This window comes from Mesoplodon densirostris, chromosome 18 (genome assembly GCF_025265405.1).
Source record: "Mesoplodon densirostris isolate mMesDen1 chromosome 18, mMesDen1 primary haplotype, whole genome shotgun sequence".
In the NCBI taxonomy this organism is placed as follows: Eukaryota; Metazoa; Chordata; class Mammalia; order Artiodactyla; family Ziphiidae; genus Mesoplodon; species Mesoplodon densirostris.
This window is the reverse complement of record NC_082678.1, coordinates 49403799-49419552: the sequence shown is the minus strand read 5'-3', so window position 1 is coordinate 49419552 and position 15754 is coordinate 49403799. Positions and strand designations below refer to the sequence as shown.

Sequence of the window (15754 nt, the reverse complement as noted above, 5' to 3'; positions counted from 1 at the left end):
AACCGCTGCCGGGGCGCTGGGCGACAGACTCCGATGGAAGGGGTGCAAGGTGCAAAGGGCTGAGGCGTCTTTTGGCTCTTCCCAGGTAGATTCTTTAGAACCTTTGGATTTTTTCGAGTCCTTTGATTCTCTTGATTCTTTCAGCTCTCGTTTCTAAGCGTTAAAGCGCCGCTAGGAAAAGATGGGAAGGAAGCTAGTGAGAGTACTCAGAGAAAAAGGGGTGAGAATTTAAGGGGTAAGCCAGAAAGAAGAAACTGAGGGAGTATAGGAGAAGCGGAGCAAACGCAGAAGGGAAACGGGGAGGAGGGAAAGAGAGCGACAGGAACCTAGACCGACGAAGAGCGTGAGCAAACTCTTCCCCGAGAGGACGAAGGCACGCCCAGAGGGAATCGGCTGCTTTAAGGACAGCCCCGCCCCTCGGCGTGACGCCGCAGCAGGACCGCCCGCGAATGGCTGCGGCCTGGAGGGCGGGATGGGGTTGCTGGGAGCGGAGGGGATCCGGCTGGCCAAGGCCTCCTGGAGCGCGGAGCCGAGGGAACGGAGTCCGGGTTTGCAGCGCTGCTGGAAGATGGCGAGAGGCTGGGACGCGCGGCTGCTCTGGCGGCCAGGGCGCGTCCCGCTGCTGCTGTGTCTGCTGTTGCTGCTGCTGCTGCGGAGCCCGGCCCGGGCAGCGCACATCAAGAAGGCGGAGGCGACGACGACGACGACGAGCGCGGGCGCCGAGGCGGTCAAGAGCCAGTTCGACCGCTACTACCACGAAGAGGAGCTGGGCTTGGCGCTGAGGGAAGCGGCGGCCGCGGGGCCCCCGGGCCTGGCCCGCCTCTTCAGCATCGGCAGCTCGGTGGAGGGCCGGCCGCTGTGGGTGCTGCGCCTCACGGCCGGCCTGGGGCCGCCGCCTTCTGACGGCGATACGGGGCCCGACGCGGCGGGGCCGCTCCTGCCCGGCCGGCCGCAGGTGAAGCTGGTGGGCAACATGCACGGCGACGAGACCGTCTCGCGCCAGGTGCTCGTCTACCTGGCCCGCGAGCTGGCGGCTGGCTACCGCCGCGGGGACCAGCGCCTGGTCCGCCTGCTCAACACCACTGACGTGTACGTGCTGCCCAGCCTCAACCCCGACGGCTTCGAGCGCGCCCGCGAGGGCGACTGCGGCTTCAGCGACAGCGGCCCTCCGGGGGCCAGCGGCCGCGACAACAGCCGTGGCCGCGACCTCAACCGCAGCTTCCCGGACCAGTTCAGCACCGGTGAGCCCCCGTCCCTGGACGACGTGCCCGAGGTGCGCGCCCTGATCGAGTGGATCCGCAGGAACAAGTGAGTGTCGTCCTCCCTCCACCGCCGCCGCCTCCCCCACGCACCCTCCCCATCCAAGTGAGCCTCCAGAGCAGAGGCTGGGTCCGGCACTCAGTAAGCGCTCAAACGGTGCTCTCAGGCCTAAGGGACGGGGGTAGTGAGGGCGGAGAGCGACACCCCGTAACAGGGACAGGGCCCAGGCCGCTTAGCCTCCTGTCCGGCTCATTGTCCGAGAAGCGCTGCCTAGAGGCTGTCATTTGTTCAAAGGATGCAGAGAGCGCTGTTTGGCTGGAGGGGAGACTCTTCTAGCATTCTGGCCCCTGTTCTCACAGGATCGTAGAATATGAGCGACGGAAGAGACATTAAGGATGACCTAGGTCAGCTCACTTATTTTATACATAAACTGACAAGATTGCGATTATCTTATTACTACAGGCACTGTGCTAAGCCCTTTCCGTGGACTGCATGATCTCAGTTTATGCTGGCCACAACCTGATGATCAGACAGCATTAACATCCCTGTTCTGTAGCTGGGACTTCAACTCACGCATTTAGTCAGTGCTCTTAACAGGCATGGAGGGAGACTGTAGCCTAGAAATGACAGATGACACTCCTGGGGTCTTCTTCTTGGTTATTTAACAGAAACTGGTTCTCTTCCCATCTTTACCTCTGACTCAGCTACGGAGCATATAGATATGGCTGGCTGGAGAACTTGTACAGATCTGGAACCTTCATCTGTAAGCAGCTTCATTTTAGACTCTGAAGGGTTTCTGCTGCCACTTGTGCACATTATTAGTGGGCCAGGGCCAAATGGCTAATTGTCACAATTAATAGACACCTTAAGTGTTAGTAACTGCTCTGTGAGATTTAAAAACTTAAAGGAAGCACGAGGACCTGAAGAAATTGGTGTATAACAAGAAAATATTATAAATATATATATGGTGTGTTTATGTACCCAGTTAAACCTTACAGGAATTGTTCCTACTGGCAAAATGTGTGTGGGCTGCAATAATATGGGTCATCTCTGTGGAGAAGGTAGAACTTGAACTGAGTCTTGAGAGATGGGTAGGATTTTCAGCAAAAAGGTGGAGGAGCAGAATAAAGGAAGAAGGAACTTATTCCAGATGGAATAATATCTGAAGTGACCATGCACCTCTTCCTTTTGTCAAGCATCGGCTTTGCCAGCATATCCCCATTTTTGTGTCTTCATAAGGCTTGTGAAGCAATTAATCTTTCCATCCTGATTAGAAGAAGATATCTGAGTGATAGATAAGATACAAGCAATAATGAACAAAGAAGTTTCCCTGTAGGACTTGGAATCATCTCTTCTACAAGGTTCAGCACATATAGCAGACCTTGAAAAATTCATGGCCATTATGACAATTCTAGATTCTTTTTATCTCCTACCTTTCACTTTACTCCTTCTGAGATCCCTTGTAGGTATTAATTTCACGTGCTTTCTGGGAAGATTTTTCCTTTAAAGATAGTGGTGTCGGGACTTCCCTGGTGGCGCAGTGGTTAAGAATCTGCCTGCAAATGCAGGGGACACGGGTTGGAGCCCTGGTCCGGGAAGATCCCACATGTTGCAAAGCAACTAAGCCCGCAAGCCACGACTGCTGAGCCTGCGTGCCACAACTTCTGAAGCCCACGCGCCTAGAGCCCGGGCTCCGCAACAAGAGAAGCCGCGGCAGTGAGAAGCCCGCACACTGCAATGAAGAGTAGCCCCAGCTCGCCGCAACTAGAGAAAGCCCAAGTGTAACAATGAAGACCCAACACAGCCATAAATAAATAAATAAATTTAAATAAAATAAAAAATAAAAAAATAAAGATAATGGTGTCAGGACCTCTGAACATTTACATAAGAAGTGTGACTTTAACATACAACTTATTGTCAGAAGCTGTGAAGGCCAGGGCCTTTCTGAGATGATATATCAAATTCACTGTTTGCATTGCTTAAAGGACATGTTTAAGAAGCCCCATCATGACCTTTGCAGGGATGTAAATTCTGTGAGTAGATTTTTCTATTCAGTATTACTTCTGCTGTGACCAGAAATAAAAATGAGCTTTGTCTTGGTGCAAGTCACCTTGAGACTATACTGAAAGCTTTAAATTTTAAATCTAGGACCAAAAATGTGCTCTTTGGATAACTCTTTCATATCACCAGTATTTAATGATTAAAGTTATGGTCTGGGCTGGCTAGTTCAATGATAGGAGCTTGTGAAGATTTTAAAAGCTCATCTGTGTCAGTTGGTATTACAAAGAAAGTGGCTCTATTTTGTGGCTATGGACTACCCTAATCATATCCGCCCTCTTTTCAAATGTAACTCTAATCAGAAGGGAAAGTAGGTGAGTGTATAGGGTGAAAAGTACATCCTTCCATCCTCAATCATAAATAACTCAAGATGCATATTATTTAATGATTAATCAGTAACAAGGGACATTGATATGTGAATAAAGTAAAAAAACAAGTACATACACGATTTGAGATTGATTCCTAAATATATAGAGTCAGCTTTATGGATAGGAAATTCTAAAACCACAGACATCCGTCTCGACAGGGAAATTACCTTTTTCAATGTATTTCGTGAAATAAATCATTTGAATAATTTCTTGATATCCTAATCACCCAGCTGTATTAGAAATAGATTTTTGTTGTTGTTTTGGATACATAACAATTTAAGACTCATTTCCTCCTGCTTAGGAAAGTGGAGTTTATTTTCTTTGTTTCACTTTATACTTCATCCAATCCGTGATTTTGTACTACTGATAGTTGACTCATCTGCTCAAGAAAATATACAAGATTTTAACTCCATCATTAAAATAAAGATTTTATAGTTTACTTCACCCTCATATTTTTGGCACAGTTCTTTAATTAAATATACCTGCTTAGACTTTAATAGGAGATTAGCATGTAAATGATTTTTTGGGTATGTTTGTGAAAAGAATGATCATATTGTTGGGGTAGGTGTATAGCTACAATTTCCTGAAACCTTTAGAATTTAGTTTATCAGACATCAAGTTTTCTTAATTTTTTAAAGTTATTTACAGGGTTATCTGGGGACCATAATAAAGTTAACTTGGAGATTGACTTTTTAATATCTACAGACTCTTCTTTATAATTTTTATATTTACCAGTTACTTTAAATCTTACGCAAGGAATGATATATGATATTGAAGTCAAGTGTGAGAAATACTTAAGAGAATTGATTTGATTGGAAACCATAAAATACCCTTCAAATAAAATTGGATCGATATACAAAGTTGGTTTGACAAAGACTAAAAGAAATAATTTTACGACCACTATAATAGATATCACTTTCTTTTGAAATCGCCCTTACCAGAGTGGCATTGGTGCTTTTAAAACTATGTGAGTAGGGTAAGGAAAATCTAATAATTTAATTTTATCACTCAAGTAGATTGCAAATATTTCATTGTTCTAAAAGTATTTGGTTAGGCCATTTTAACAGTATTTCTGAGAAGTGTTAGAAGAAATGTCAAACAAAGTGAAAAACAGCATTTAATAGAGAATCTTGGAATTTAAAATTTTAATTGAACACGTATGAAGTAACATGCTTCACTTATTTAGAATATTCAGTTACCTTTTTTTTTTTTTTTTTTCCCACTAGACTGTGAATGCCATGAGGGCATTTTTGTATTTGTTTCTTCACTGATACATACCTTAGTGCCTAGAACATTTGGCTTATAGTTGACACTCAAGAAAATTTGTTGCTCAGTTGATTGTCTGAGCTGGGCCAGCCTTCTTGTAACTTTCCCCAAGTCAGTGTGGGGTGGTGGGGAAATACTTAAATTATTTTAGGCATAGAAACCAAAAAGTAAATTGTTAATAACTTGCTATGGAGGAGGGATGGGTAAATTGGAGTTAGAATAGATGCTTAGTTTTTGTTTCTGTTACATTGTAGCATTGCAACTGGTGAGTAGAATGATAGTCTGTAAGGCAGTGATTCCCTAAGCAGGATGCTAGATGTCTCCAAAGGAATGAACATTTGTTGCGCAGGGGCTATAAAGCAGTCACTGTGCTGGAAGATAATTGTACGTGTATTATCGTATTTAATTCTTGTAACAACCCTGGGAGGCAGGTAGCATTAATCCCCATTTTACAGATGAGAGAGAGACTGGGGTTCAGTGGATTTAGAGGCAGCAACTTCTGATCATGTTACTGGTGAGTGACATGTCTGCAAAACCAAATGTTCTTACCCATATTTGCCTGGTTTTAAAGCCTGTGCTATTGCCGCTATACCAAATGGCATTCCCCTCTGGTATCTAGAACTGTGCTAATTTTAGTTATATAAAACTAGTCTTCTTTCATAGTCTATTCTGGTGTTTAATCCCTGTCTTTATCAGCTAAATTCTGTCTTCTGATGAATAGATTCTGTGTTACAAGTAATTTTCATTGTTTGACCTCCTCTGGGAAGTACTGATCATACTTAACCTTTCAAATTAAACATATCATAGACTTAATTTTCTTTCAAATATGTAGAAAGAAATGTTATAAATCAACCCCCTTTAGAATTACTGTAGGTCAGTTTATTTCAGCCACAAAAAGGCAGAAGCAAAAAATCTAATTTTGAGTGCAAAGAGAAAAGTGTTTAATCTCCACTCATAGTAATGGTTTGAACTGTTACCTGAGTGAAAAATGTATAAATAGGACTTCGGCATGTTTTTGCCTTTACCTTTTACCATAAAAGGCCTTCTTCAGTATTTATATATCTATAAATTTGACCAAATTGTAAATGGGTTCGCTTAAAAGTATCAATAAAAATGCAAAAAGTTTAAAATGTTTCTTTTATAGAAACAGCCTTGTCTCCATGTCAGTTTATTTTTTTTATTTATTTATTTATTTTTTTTTTTTCCTTTTTGCGGTATGCGGGCCTCTCACTGTTGTGGCCTCTCCCATTGCGGAGCACAGGCTCCGGACGCGCAGGCCCAGCGGCCATGGCTCACGGGCCCAGCCGCTCCGCGGCATATGGGATCCTCCCAGATCGGGGCACGAACCCGTATCCCCTGCATCGGCAGGCGGACTCTCAACCACTGCGCCACCAGGGAGGCCCCAGTTTATTTTTTAATGGTCCAACCAGGAACCTTGCACCTAGAAAGAGAGCTGCTTTTACAGTGATGCAATGTGCTGTATTGTTTTTATCTGAAAGCAGCTCAGGTCTTTCCCCACCCCTGAATTTTCTCAACTATGGCTTCTCTCCTGAAAATGTGAATTTAGTGTACTGTGAAAATGGAATGAGGCAAAGCACATCCTGTTTTTTTTTTTTTTTTTTTTTTTTTTTTTTTTTTCTTTTTGCGGTATGTGGGCCTCTCACTGTTGTGGCCTCTCCCGTTGCGGAGCACAGGCTCCGGATGCGCAGGCCCAGCGGCCATGGCTCACGGGCCCAGCCGCTCCGCGGCACATGGGATCCTCCCAGACCGGGGCACGAACCCGTATCCCCTGCATCGGCAGGCGGACTCTCAACCACTGCGCCACCAGGGAGGCCCCAGTTTATTTTTTAATGGTCCAACCAGGAACCTTGCACCTAGAAAGAGAGCTGCTTTTACAGTGATGCAATGTGCTGTATTGTTTTTATCTGAAAGCAGCTCAGGTCTTTCCCCACCCCTGAATTTTCTCAACTATGGCTTCTCTCCTGAAAATGTGAATTTAGTGTACTGTGAAAATGGAATGAGGCAAAGCACATCCTGTTTTAAATTAGACTCCCTATCTTAAAAATTCTCTCTGGACAGTAATATAAAAAGCATGAAACTTATTAACTTAACTCGTATATTCAACAAATATTTATTTATGCCAGCCATGCTTTCTATGAAATTAACACAATATGAAGTACAAGAATTAGATTGAACTCTATGAACTCTATGAAATTGTCATTTTTGTAGGTCAAAACATGGTTGAATAGTGGCAAGTTCATATTGTTCAACTTAATACATGATTTTACAGTCCCCTGAATAAGACATCTCCTGAAACATTAATTTACACTGTGTTATGCAGCTATTTTTTTCAGTGATGGGGAAATTATTTAAAGTTATTTGAAGTTAACTTGGACTGTAAAAACTGTTTGGAATTTATTGAATTAATAATACTTTCTTTCCATTTTCTTTTTTTTTTATTGTTGTTAGTTTGTTTTAACAGCTGATAGAGTTGTCTTCTAGGTGTCAAGAAGAATATCTAAGTTCATTTATGAAAGATGTAGAATTTTAAAATGCATGTTTTCTGTGCCCTTTAAAAAGTGATATGTGATTTGGTTATGTTTTCAAAGGTTTGTGCTTTCTGGAAATCTGCATGGTGGCTCGGTGGTAGCAAGCTATCCTTTTGATGATTCTCCAGAACATAAGGCTACTGGAATCTATAGCAAAACCTCAGATGATGAAGTATTTAAATACTTGGCAAAAGCCTATGCTTCAAACCACCCCATAATGAAAACTGGTGCCCCTCATTGTCCTGGAGATGAAGATGAGACTTTCAAAGATGGGATCACAAATGGTGCGCATTGGTATGATGTGGAAGGTATGTAAAGCCCTGAATATGCTATATTTCCCCCTGTGTTCATTTAGCATTCCTAAGTATACTCTGGTAGAAAGAGGAAATTTTGAGGAATTCTGATTTTTTTTTTTGGCCGTGCTGCACAGCACGTGGGATCTTAGTTCCCTGACCAGGGATCAAACCTGTGCCCCCTGCATTGGAAACGCAGAGTCTTAACCACTGGACCACTGGGGAAGTCTGAATTCTGATTTTTTTAATCTTTTTTTTTTAATTTTAAAAATTTCAAACCCACGGTAAAATTGAAAGAAAACTACATGAATACCTGTATATCCTTCATTTAAATTCACCGTTATCTTACCCCAAATGTTCCCCCTCCTAACCCCTCTCACGTGTATGCACATGTGCGCACACACACACACACACACACACACACACTCTCTCTCTCTCTTTTGCCACATGATCCAAAAGTAGGTTGCAGATTTTATGACACTTCACCTGTAAATACCTCCCAAGTATGTATTTCCTAAGTACAAGGACATTCTCTTGCATAACCCATGTACCATTATTGTAACTGAGAAATAAACAGTAATTCAGTACTATCATCGCACATGCTGTTCATAACTCAAAATTCCTCTGTAATCCCCCAAATATCTTTTATAGCTCCTTTTTTTCCAGATCAGATGCAGTCAAGATTCCAGCATTGCATTTGGCTCTTGTGTTTTTTTAGTTTCCCCCATCTTGAACAGTCATATCAGCAGTCTCTTTTCTTAATGATGGTGAAACTTCTGAAGTGTTCAGGCCAGTTGTCCTACAGAACGTCCCATATTCTAGATTTGCTGCTTTCTTCCTGATAAGATTATCAGGTCAAAATTTCCAGCAAGATCATTATATCAATCACATTGGGAGGCACATAAAGTGAGGCTGCAAGTGGCCAAGTTGGACAGCTTGGTTAATGTGATGACCACCACTTCTCTCCATTTTACATAAAGGCACATTTTCCCTTTGTATTTTAATATGTGGGATGATTGTAGAATGCTGTTTTTTAAAAATTGTGGTTGAAAAATACATATATATCATAAAATTTGACATTTTAACCATTTTAAAATGTAGAATTAAGTGGTATTAATTATATTCACAATGTTGTACATCTGTATCACTACCATCTACTTACAAAACTTTAAAAATACCAGACAGAAACTTCGTAACCATTAAGCAAAAACTCCCTATTCCCCACTCATTTCCCACCGCCACCCCCCCACCCCAGCCACTGGTAACTTCTAATCTCCTTTTTATCTCTGTGAATTTGCCTATTCTAGATATTTCATATAACTAGAGTTAATATATTTGTCCTTCTACATCTGGCTCATTTCACTTAGCATAACGTTTTCAGGGTTCATCCATTTAGCAGCATGTATCAGAACTTCATTTCTTTTTATGGCTGAGAAGTATTCCATTGTATGTATATACTACATTTCATTTATCCAGTCATCCGTTGTTTCCACCTTTTGGCTACTATGAATAATGCTGCTATGAATGTTGGTGTACAAGTATCTACTTGAGTCCTTGTTTTCAAATCTTTTCAAATACTCAGGAGTGGAATTGCTGGGTCATATGGTAATTCTGTATTTAGCTTTTTACATAGTGGCTGTACTACTTTACGTATCCACCAGCAATTTCTCGTGGAATGCTATGTTTATGTTAAAGTAAGCTTGAATTGTTTACCTTTTCTTTTAAATGTTATAAAAACAGCTATTGTTCTTTTTAAACTTTTGGTATCCTTTGAATAATGACTTTTTCATTTTTATGCCCAGGCTTAGACAATTTAATTAAGAGTAATCAGAAGGAACAAGTCAATCTATGGAAAAGTCATCAGTATAAACTTTTTTCTCTTCTTAGAATCTGCCCACGGTGAATGCCTTAGGTTTCCCCTTACCTTTTTATTGGCAGTTAATCACATTATAAAGTATGTTACGACGTTTCTCTTGATGTGCCTTCATATAAATATTTGAATAACTCTGACTTTTTATGTCAAGCCAAGTGTACGCAAATTGGGTGCTAAGTTTGAGGACTTGATACTTTCTAGAGTCTTCTTATTCCCATATAGTTTCTACCAGTGTTTCTTATATATAACTAGTGATTTGAACTATTTAGAAAGGACTTTGAAATATTTAGAAGCCAAACTTTCTGCCCAGAACAATTAGAGGTGGTTTGAAAACCATTAAAAAATTTTAAAGATAAGGAACGTACTTTAATGTTTAATCTCATTTCAATCTTTAGCAAATATATTTCTATTTTTTCTTTCTTTTTTTTTTTTTCGTGGGATCTTAGTTCCCCAACCAGGGATTGAACTTACGCCGTCCGCAGTGAAAGCACAGAGTTTTAGCCACTGGATCACCAGGGAATTCCCTTTAGCAAGTATATTTAATAAAACCTGATTTCATGAACTAGTGGTTTTGTGATGTAATCAAGTTGCTTCATTATTTGAGATACTATTTAAAATAATGGACTAAAAAATAATTAAATTTTCATTTTTGGAGAAAGTTGTAAAAGGTTAGAAAGTAGTTTCTAATTGACAAATAATTAAGGAAGGTAAATATATGTTATACTATTTTAAAAGTAAGTGTGCTTCCTTCACAGTAAGATTATTTGGTTAAACCAGGCAACGGGTTTTTCTGAGTCTTCAGGCATCTAAAGGAGCTAAATTTTGCTGTTGCCATTATTATTGTTTTTATGAGCATCTACTTCTCTCCTGTTTTAGCTGGATGGTCAGACATATTTTATTTCTACAATAGGTAGCTTATATCTCTTACTGCCTTAGCAATATTGAGCAGTTTTGGTAGTTTCTTTTGTGTGTGTGTTTTAATAGCTTTATCAAGGTATAATGGACATACAATAAACTGGACACATTTAAAGTGTACAATTTCATAAGTTTCAACAAATATGTGCACCCATGAAACATAAGTATTAAGTTTCAGTAGTTTCAACTGGGTAAATTCATTGTTTGTCTTATACTGGACTGCGATAAGATGTTGTGAAACCTTGTGACTAGGCATATATTCAGACCCGGATGTCCTGGAGTAACTTGACTGACATTTATGTGATGTATTTAGAAATTCTAACTCAAAGAAGTATAGACTTTTAGAGCTGAAAATGAATATATTGATCTAGTCCAACCCTTTTACTTTATAGGAAATTAAGGCCTTAGAGAAGAAATAACTGGTGCAGAATTATTTATTAACCTAGCAAATATTTACTGAGCACCTGCCACATCCCATACATTATATTAAGCGATGGGGTACAGTGTGAGCAAAACAGAAACAATTCCTGCTCTCGGGAATCAGATAGTGTATTAGTAGTGGGGGATGTGAGGTAATTTGGCCCCCACCACCTTCACCTTCATTGCCAGGGTTGATTCAGCATATCTAGCTGCCTACGTGGGTGGCCTTGCTTCTCTCAACATGTCTCTCAAACCTCAGGATCCATCTAGGGAATGACTGTCCTAATAAGGCCTGTGAACAGTTGTGCTCCTCTGCTAAAGCCTGTTATTGTGAGAGCCTAAGCTGAACTTATTCACGGGCAGGCCTTCTTCTATTTTTTTTTTTTTAACCACAATGTGCTGATTTGTATGCCTTTTGTTTACCATTCTTTATTATTTTCTTTCTTCATGGTTTTGAAGACATTATAAAAATCATCTGATGGTTTAATATGTTTATTCCAAAGCAAACCTAATGAAACTGAATTATAGTTTCAGTCAACTTTTAAGAATTGCTCTCTTTCAACTTACAGAAATTTTTAAAAGGGCAAGTAACCACCTAGAAAGAGAAGAGATCTATGAAATGTGACCAGATAACATATCTGTAACTAATTCAGGTTTTTTGGTGCGACTTTAAACTCCTTTGATCGTGTGGGCAGCCATTCTCTGCATAAAGTGGAGGTCATACTGAGTAGCACTAATGTGCTCTTAAATACTGAGGTATATTTGGCTTTAAGTAGATTGCTGACAGAAAGGAAAGAGGCTGGGGAAAATAATTACCAAACTGTTTTGAACAGCATAAAAGTTTAGATTTGGTCCAAAAATGGACTGAAAATCTTATTCTTGTGCGGCATTCTCTGTGTCATTAAATAGGGCATTATGTCATAATTCTTATGACACCAGGAAATTGGAATCTATATAAAATAAAAAAGAATCAAATGGATGGTACAGAACTGACGAAATATAAGACAAATCCATAAATACAGTAGGAGATTTTAAACATGCCTTTCTCAGTAATCGTTAGATCATGAAGACAAAAATATCAGTAAGGACACAGAGGATTTAAATAACATAAACCAATCTGACCTAATGAACATGTACAAAATACTGTCCTCATATCTAATTTTCCTGCAGAGTCTGTTTACTAATCCAAAGTGTATATGATAAGTGATTTACTATTGGTCACACTTAAGGTAGATGTGTCTAGTTCTATTAGTGCTTGTGTTAATTTTTGTTTTAAAAATTACATATTAAAAGCAAACTAGCAAACACACTTAAAGCATTCTTATATCTTTGCTTGTTTCACATTTTAATTGGAGCAAGTCTAAACTTTTCACAGTCTGACTCAAGCCTACATTTCTAGTCTTCTCTCCTTCTTTTCACCTACCACTGAATGCCTTGTCCTTCCTGCAAAATGTGAACCTTCACATACTGTATTCTCTGTCTGGAATGCTTTTCTCCAGTTCAGCTGTAACCTTCTCTGAAAACCTCCCTTGTAGTAACTGTCACTCTTACCTTCCTAGAACATTTTGTTTAACATCAGTGTAATGCTTATCTACTTATGTTGTTAGTTTTTTGTGTCTCCTGCTAGAGTGTGAATTCCTTGATAAGGACAGTGTGGTGCTATGCATTTTGTAGTTATCTTTATACAAAATGTATTGGCAGGGAAAGGGTCCTACAGGAAGTGAGACTAGGGAGGTTTTTACGGTTATATGGAGTAAGGTCTTTTTTTGGAGATATGGGCTTTATCTAGAGGGATGCCATGGGAATGAAAAGGGAGTATGAGATATATAAGAAATTGTGCAAGAAGAGTTGCAGAATTGACCTTCAGTTAGATAGTAGAACAGAGAGTCAAGGCAAAGGAAGACTTAATTAAAGATATAACTTGGAGATTTTGAGCCTGGATAAGTAAGAATGATAATGGAAATGGGAAAAAAAACTAATTAGAAAGGGTGTTTGTGTTTTCTCTTTAGATGTGAGAGGAGTGAAAATTGGAGGTGAGGTGGTACTGGATGTACTAGTTATAAATACTTGATGTACAGTTCGAGATAGGCTCTGGAGCTTGGGAAAGAGGTCAAGATTATAAAGAGATTTAGGCATTATGAGATATGTGGAAAGCATATGGCAGTGTGCCTGATTTTGAAAATTGAATTGATATTGTTTCCTAGCATCATTTAATTTCTTGGAGCCAGAAATTCAACTAGGGGGAAAAAAATATATATATATATATGAACAGATGGGTGCTTTTTCATCTCCAAAAGTGAATGTACTTCTGGCATTTTGTACTGGGATGTTTTCTTTAAGGAATATCAACAGTTTAGATATTCTCAGCCTGTTCATATTTTAAGAATACTATTGATAATCAAATGTGCATTAATAAAGGACTTTTGGTTTTATCTGATCTTGTACATTCAGGAGCTACTTGGATCTTTCTTCCTTTCTCTCTTTCTCTCTTTTATCTGAGTGCCACCTCATTTAAAAGGAAAGCAAAAACTTAAAATGATAATCAAACAGAATTTTTTCTTCTGCTTGAGTCATAAGTTTGTTTGTTTTAGTAAACTGAAGTATAGCCTCATATAAAAATCTAACCTTTAGGAGCAGTGTGCTTGTATATTTTGTAATGTAATAGTAGACTTTCTTCAAGGTTGAGAACCAAACACTGTTTTAGGATATGGCCCCTAAATCTTCAGATCCAAAGTCTAAAAATTAGATGTGCTTTTTTTTTTTTAAATACAGGTGGTATAAAATAGGAAAGTACTTAAAAACAACAACAACAACAACAGAGGAAAATACAGTTCGAAGACCTGCCTGAGAGAGAGTGTTGACCAAGTTAGACAAAACTGAAAACAGATGCAAGACGTGTAATGTAGTTTAACTTTGTAGAATCATATCATTAGCAAATATATATTCAGTGGGAGTGGTGAAGGAAATAGATTTTCATAAGATAAGTTGTTCAGAATATGAAGACCAAGTTCAGTTAAGATTTGGTGAAAGCAAACTTGAATTTAAAGACCAGGAATATGGGAAAAATTCTTTCAAGGGCAATCTCTGTTTTTTCCATTCATTTAATGCAGATCTTCCACTTAAAAATTTTTATGACCATCATACTCATTAGCTTTTAAAAATATCTCAAGGAGTACAAAATTATCATTTAATAACCCACTTATTTATAAATAAATTGTTCACAGAAGTCAAAGTTGTGAGAGCTTTGCAGTATCCCTTGAAGTAGTTTTTTTTTTTTTATTCCACCACATTCTTTTTTTTTTAACATCTTTATTGGAGTATAATTGCTTTACAATGGTGTGTTAGTTTCTGCTGTATGACAAAGTGAATCAGCTATACGTATACATATATCCCCATATCTCCTGCCTCTTGCATCTCCTTCCCACCCTCCCTATCCCACCCCTCTAGGTGGTCACAGAGCACCGAGCTGATCTCCCTGTTTTATGCAGCTGCTTCTCACTAGCTATCTATTTTACATTTGGTAGTGTATATGTGTCCATGCCACTCTCTCAGTTCATCCCAGCTTGAAGTAGTTTTATTAAAAAAATAACAGTAAGCTCCAAATTTAAATATAGAATAAAAATTGCCTATCTATATTCCTGCATGCTAAAATGCTTTTCCTAATGAAAAAAAATACATGGCATTTTTTTTTCTGTAAAAGGTTTATGGGGTTCTTGTGTCATACAGTTTGATACTTTATAGTTGGCCTACTGAGGCAAGTTAAAAAAAAAACTTGCTATGTTCAAGTCTTAACACTGTAACATTGGTTATATTTTTTTTCCATTGACTTTCTGCATGAGGCATAAGAGTGAGTTGTTAGTGCACCATCTTTGAATGAATGGTTGAATTTATTTAAATACCCTCCACCTCCTTAAAGCTAGATCTCTCTAGTGAAAACAGTAATAGGGATTGGTTCCATGATAAAGATGAATTGAGTATCTTCAAGCATATGAAGATTAGTTGTGAGACACATGGATTGAAGGAGTTGAATGGGTATGAATAGATCCTTTGATCAGAAGATTTAGCCACCCATAACAATGAGTATCGATCACAATTTGTTGTAGTGCTGGACAGATTCCTAGTGATTACACTTTTAGTCTTATTCTTTTTTTTTTTCTTTTTGCGGTATGCGGGCCTCTCACTGTTGTGGCCTCTCCTGTTGCGGAGCACAGGCTCCGGATGCGCAGGCCCAGCGGCCATGGCTCACGGGCCCAGCCGCTCCGCGGTATATGGGATCCTCCCAGATCGGGGCACGAACCCGTATCCCCTGCATCGGCAGGCGGACTCTCAACCACTGCGCCACCAGGGAGGCCCTAGTCTTATTCTTTAATATGGGTAAAGGAATGAAAACATCATAGCTTTCACAATACATTGCATTCAATATTTTCTGAGTATAGAAAAATTAGATTGGTAGGTAGGCTTAAAAACAAAATGTATACCTTTCGTCTTTCTTTGCCAGTTTCCCTTGGGAGTAGAGGAAATAGTCTAAATCAGTGGTTTTCAAGCTGGGTATATATGGGGAGGAGGAAGAGACCAGTTAGTTTGGATAACTTTAAGGAAATAAATTTCCAGATCTTCCATGCCTGAGAAAGATACTGGCTGCTGAGATTCAATCTCATATCCTCTTCTTCCACTTGACTGAAGATAGGCCTATTTTTTTCTATCCATCTGAATCACACTATGATATGTTAACTCAGAGTTTTACAAAGTGCA

The 15754-nt window shown here is 39.5% G+C and overlaps 1 protein-coding gene across 1 annotated transcript in view; it reads left to right on the top strand.

Moving 5' to 3' along the window:
- Positions 1 to 460: 460 nt before the first annotated feature.
- Positions 461 to 15754, top strand: part of CPD (carboxypeptidase D) — a 61767-nt gene continuing 46473 nt past the window's right edge. Inside the window, exons 1-2 of the mRNA XM_060080449.1 lie at positions 461 to 1308; positions 7562 to 7809. Coding sequence (XP_059936432.1) covers positions 473 to 1308; positions 7562 to 7809 — 1084 coding nt within the window. The 5' untranslated portion in view covers positions 461 to 472. The remainder of the gene's footprint in view (positions 1309 to 7561; positions 7810 to 15754) is intronic.